The sequence below is a fragment of the Alosa sapidissima genome, chromosome 7, assembly GCF_018492685.1.
Source record: "Alosa sapidissima isolate fAloSap1 chromosome 7, fAloSap1.pri, whole genome shotgun sequence".
NCBI lineage: Eukaryota > Metazoa > Chordata > Actinopteri > Clupeiformes > Clupeidae > Alosa > Alosa sapidissima.
Window position 1 is genome coordinate 2,878,898 of NC_055963.1, and position 6,103 is coordinate 2,885,000.

Here is a 6,103-nt window from a genome sequence, read left to right on the forward strand (position 1 = left end):
AAACATTTAAAGGAGTTATTTGTTGTGTTCTTTTGTCAATGTTTCTTGATGTAGAGGGATTGCTCTTTAAATCGGAGCTGAAGAACCACGCGAATTTGTTTATCCGCCCCTTCTGCAGAATAGACTCTTCCTTATTTGCATATCACTAGGAACAAACTAACTGTCGGGATTGCTGTAAGAAACCAGACTCGGTTTTAAGAACATATAACATTTGTTTATATATGCAGGTCGTTTTTGTATTGTGTATTTGAATTGTGATTAATTCTGGTATTTTTTCCGAGAGCGTGAACGAAAAGGCTCTGGCTCGAGTTCCCCGCGGCTCTGCGTAAATGGACCAGGCTCGCGAGCGGTCCTCCCCCTCCTTACATCACACACTGCTCTGACGATCTTTATTTTTGTTTTGAGGACAGCTGCTGATTTTCGAAGTCAATCCCATCAAAGAGAACGTAACTGCCACCGTTTTTGATCGAAGAAAACACGGCATCCCACCCTGGTCGGCTCATAGTGCTGGACAAGCACAAGTTATGACAAATAGAAACCGTTGCCCTTCACATTGGCTTGTCAAAGGGAACCTTTCATGGATACACGCAATACGATGCGGCGAAAGTTAAGAAGAGTGCAGGTCTGCAAGGGAGGAGTGGACGTGCAGAACGGGAACATGAAGCGCGACGTGGGTAAAGTCCTGCGGGCAATCCCGTTGGGCAATAACGAGGACACCGATGTTCCGATGGAGGACAGAGACGACCCGATGGAGCAGGACTGTTTCTCCTCGGGCTTCTTCAAGAATGAGAACTTGGAGAACGCCATGATCATGGCTCCACGTTACAGCCTGCTTCGGGAGGTGGGTCGGGGCAGTTATGGGGTAGTTTACGAGGCTGTGGCCCGGAAGACAGGGGCCCGTGTCGCCGTGAAGAAGCTCCGCTGCGACGCTCCGGAGAACGTGGAGCTCGCCTTGGCGGAGTTCTGGGCCCTCGCGAGCCTGGAAAAGAAGCACGAGAACGTGGTGCAGCTCGAGGAGTGTGTGCTTCAGAGAAATGGACTTGCACAGAAGATGAGTCACGGGAACAAACGATCCAAACAGTACCTGAGGCTAGTGGAGACCTCCCTAAAAGGTAGAGGGTCCGGGGATACTTCGCCATGACTGAATGGCAGTGTTTTTAGATAATGTTGTATATTAGGCACTTGTCATAAACGAGACATGAACAGCTGAAAGAGATGTGAAATTATTAGGCTACACCTTTGTTTACAGGAGTGCAATCCATAGGTTAGCTTAGCTTAGCCTAATAATAATGAAGTCTGTCTGCCTGTCTGCCTCACAGCTGTTTGCACAATTCGTTGTCAATAAGGAACATACATGCCATTCTAAGGGAGAAATTGCTACTTTGGGATTCTTCGACACTGCGTAACACATTTGGCGTGTTTTTTTCGTTTGATGCTGCCGCTGTGTTGTGATTTTAGTAGGCTGAACAGGCTAGCTTTATTGTTCCGATATGTTTTTCTTGGTGGCTTGTTTATTCTCCCGAGGCAGTAAAAGTTTCACAAACTAATTACAGTAGAGGAATATTACCAATGAATTCGATTATATGTCATGCCATCGATGAAAACGTTTTTTAAATTTCAAAAAATGCTGCCGAGTCAACCCGAATGAGTTGCGTTGAGGCGCAGGAGCAGCATGTCCCCTTGCTCCGAGAACATCGTGTTCTAGTTGGCATCAGTTAACCCTTTCACTGACGTCCTATAGGCTGAAGCAGTTATGCTAAAGGTACATACACTCCCATTGTCTTTATTACTGACTGGGAACATCATTCGATACCATTGAACACGTTATTAAAAGCCAGAATATATACCCAAACTTTTTCTCAATTTTGAAGTCGTTTTATGCTGTGAATGCGTGTGATTTTTGAAGTGGATTACGGACAGAGAGTGCTTAGTAGCCTATGGCCAGCGGTTGATGTACTGTATATGGCTAGTCTTTTGTAGGCTACCCGCAACTTACATAAGCAGCCTGTTAGGTCTGCTTTCTGAGTCGAATAAAATATTAATCCCGCAAGCGTTGCTTTGTCTGTGATGATAGATTCCCAGATCTGCATGTTTTTTATAGATGTAAAGGCTCATTGTGAATTCTATGACACCCCTAGAGTAATTAATTGGAGTGGTTTTAATTGATTTTTAAAAACCTAATTGACACTTCCTATTAATTGATTAGATTGATGTCAAAGTATTCATAAAGCCTCTTTTTATTGTGGGTTGTAATTCCTGATGCGGTTTCAGTGAAAGTGAATGGTCTGTCCTAGGACTTGGATAAATGGATGAGTTTTGATCCATTGAATGGGGAGACTTTTAAGTCGTTGCAATATTACTCTTATTCTGAGAATACATGTGAATGGGTGGAAGAATGATGTGTGTGTGTGTGTGTTCTGTTGTGTACAGTGTGTGCATGCATTTGTGAGGTAGAATAGCCTACTTGTGTTGACTAGGGACTTTGACCTAGTTTTGATCCTGTAAAGGATCCCCATAGCACAGCCATCTCAGGAAGCCATCTATTGTGTGCAGGAGAGAGGAATGCATAGATCTGTTCTGTTGGCAGAATTGTGTGTTTGTGTGTGTCTGTCAGTCGGTGCACAGGTTGAGGTGTGTGTGTGTGTGTGGACTCTTATGAGTTGATTGCTGAAACACCGTGTTGCACGGTTGTCAGTACAGGTGTGTTCTGTACAGGTGTATTCTGTTGAAAGCTGTGACATGGTGGTGTAAAAGCCTGATGTGTGTGTGTGTGTGAGTGTCTGTGTCATTGCTCTGGCCCAACAATGATCTTGTACCAGACAGCTCGGAAGGATCAGATGCATCCTGCTTACTCCTAATTGACCTAATCCAGAAGCCTGCACAGTTTCCATCAGCCTGCTGTGTGTGTGTGTGTGTTAATCACAAATGATTCAGCAGAGGCCTGCAGATCACCCTAACACCTTCAGCCACCTGCTTTGGTTTTGTTTACTAACTCTCTGTGTCCCTCCCTCCCTCCGTCCAGGTGAGCGGGTCCTGGGAGGCCCTGAGGAGCCGTGCTACCTTTGGTTCGTGATGGAGTTCTGCGAGGGCGGCGACCTGAACCAGTACATCCTGTCTCGGCGGCCGGACCCGCGCACCAACCGCAGCTTCATGCAGCAGCTGAGCCGCGCCGTGGCCTTCCTGCACCAGAACAACATCGTGCACCGCGACCTCAAGCCCGACAACATCCTCATCTCCCAGCGCTCCGGCAAGCCCGTCATCAAGGTCGCCGACTTCGGCCTCAGCAAGGTGTGCGCCGGCCTCGGGGCCGAGCACGACGTCGGCGGCGGCGGAGGTGACCAGGGCGAACGCACGGCCAACCGCAACACCGTCAACGTCAACAAGTTCTGGCTGTCGTCGGCATGCGGCTCGGACTTCTACATGGCGCCGGAGGTGTGGGAGGGTCACTACACGGCCAAGGCGGACATCTTTGCCCTGGGCATCATCATCTGGGCCATGATCGAGCGCATCACGTTCATCGACGGCGAGTCAAAGCGGGAGCTGCTGGGCTCGTACGTGCGGCGCGGCGGGGACATCGTGCCGGTCGGCGAGGCCATGCTGGAGAACCCCAAGATGGTGCTGAGCATCCCGGCGCGCTCACGCTCCTGCATGAGCGAGGGACTGCGGCGCCTCCTGCTGGACATGCTGGCCGTTAACCCGCAGGACCGGCCCGACGCCACACAGCTGCAGACGCGCATGGACCAGATCACCTGCGCAGCCTGATGCGCACACACACGCATGCATGCATCCAGAAAGGTGAGTGCACAGATACACACACACACATACACACACACACATACACACACGCATACATGCATCGGCACAGGTGAGTGCTGTTCTGTAATGTGAACTGTTAGTGCTGTTCACACACACACATGCCACACACACACACACACACACACACACACACACACACACACACACACATTGGCACAGGTGAGTGCACAGATACACACACACACACACAAACACACACATTATCAGAAACTAATTCACACACATGATGGTGCTCATGTTCATTCTTGCATACACCCATAAACGGTCTTACACACACACACACACACACACACAGCTATGGCTGTTCTTCACACACTCCCAGACAGACGTAAGCAGCCTGGACATACAGAAAGATACCTGCACACCTGAATGTGCAGTTATGAGTGCAATATGTGTGCATTCTATATTTATGTATTTTTATGACATCAATGTAAATAGCCAGTAAAATAAATTATTTTAATGATTTCAAAAATATATTAAACCAAGATAAATCTGAATAAAATAAATAAATAATTCCAATAGTGACCAAGAACATCAGTCCTAAAGATATCTTGATCAGAGAATATGAGTCCTGAAAATATCTTGATCAGTAGAACACAGAACACACTCAGGACAACAGAGGTCCGTGGGGCATCGTGGCTGTGTTCGTTTCCAATCCTCAGGGAGCAGGGTCCGAGTCCGACCCGGTCGTCTCTCTCTCCCACTCGCTTCCTGTCAATCTCTTCACTGTCCTGTCGCAATAAAGAAAAATAGAAACAAAAGGCCAACAAATATATATACAAAAAAGAAAACAAAGGTCCATGGAACACTCTGATGTGAAATATGGGACACAATATAGTCTGCTAAATTACATAAATATACATAACAATGACAAAACAATCAAATAAAATGTAACACAAGTATAAAATAAAGTTGAATGAAAGAATAAAACGAAACACATAATGTATACAGGGTTCCCACTGGTCATGGATTTTCTGGAATATCAGAGAATTTTGGAAAGTCTATTCCAGACATAGAAAGTCAGGGAATGTTTTAATTTTTGGGGCAAAATCATGGAATATCAGGGAATTTTGTTGTAGCAGTTAAAAATTTACTTGACAAAATACATTAGTACAAATATATTTCCAAGCAGAATTGGTGTATATTTGGTTATTAGCTTTACTGCTTATTTGAGTAGCTTATTTATTTAATGTCCATTTATTCATCTTCCACAAGATTCTTGAATGCCACACGACTGCTCTGAAGTCATTGGTCGGTATATTGTATTAATCATTATATAGTAATTCATCGAAATTCAGTTTTTTTTTTTTGTTAGGAAAAGTCATGGCATTTCACATTTGACTTAATGTGGGAACCCTGTGTATACATAAATAATAAATATAAATATAGTGAAAATAAGAACAGAAAAAAACATATAGAACAAATATGAACTGATTTCATAGCCAAGTTTGTAAAATGCAAAAATGAATTAAATGAATGAAAATTCATTTTAAAAAAGAAAGGAACTGGATACACATTCAGGATAAAAAAGGAGAACATGCAGTTCCAATTACATGCAATTACATGAATCGAAATGACAAATAAAGAAAAGTGCAGTTGAACACGATTGTGCCATTAACTAGCATGTTATTACATATTAGGTGGCTGAATGTTCAGTTCTGATGTGTTAATCATTGCGTCTGGAGATCAGCTAGTTTGTTAAGGTTTGTTAAGGAAGCAAATAGCTTCAATAGGCGATCAGTTGGAGTATTGTTACATGGCTAACTCTAAAATAGCTTCCAGCGATCAGTTGGGGTATTGCTACATGGCTAACTCTAAAAAAGCTTCCAGCGATCAGTTGGAGTATTGCTACATGACTAACTCTAAAATAGCTGTGGATACAATAAGCGATAATGAATTAACGCTTAACCATTAACATGTTGGGTATGGCTCTTAATGAATTAACGCTAACATGTTGGGTATGGCTCTTAATGAATTAACGCTAACATGTTGGGTATGGCTCTTAATGAATGTGCTGAGGACAATGTTGGATTTCAAAGAAAAAAGAATTTTGTTTTTGTAATGCTAACAAATAAGGAATTTCATAGTTAAAGTTATAAATAAGGCATTTAGCCAACTCTTTTGGTCAAAGAGTTGGCTAAATGTGCTTCGTAAAGGTGTGTAGCCATGTTTAATGTCAATGTATAACCTGTTTGTGTTTACATAAATCACGCAACCTTATGCATACATGGAAAAGTAAAGTCAACTGTCACAAGTAGCCTGATTGATATTTGTCATAAAAATGATT

General features: G+C 43.8%; 1 protein-coding gene across 1 annotated transcript in view; it reads left to right on the plus strand.

Annotated features, from left to right (window-relative positions):
- Positions 1-381: 381 nt before the first annotated feature.
- Positions 382-6,103, plus strand: part of stk35 (serine/threonine kinase 35) — an 11,455-nt gene continuing 5,733 nt past the window's right edge. The window contains exons 1-2 of the mRNA XM_042097496.1: positions 382-1,112; positions 3,023-3,795. Coding sequence (XP_041953430.1) covers positions 578-1,112; positions 3,023-3,762 — 1,275 coding nt within the window. The 5' untranslated portion in view covers positions 382-577 and the 3' untranslated portion in view covers positions 3,763-3,795. The remainder of the gene's footprint in view (positions 1,113-3,022; positions 3,796-6,103) is intronic.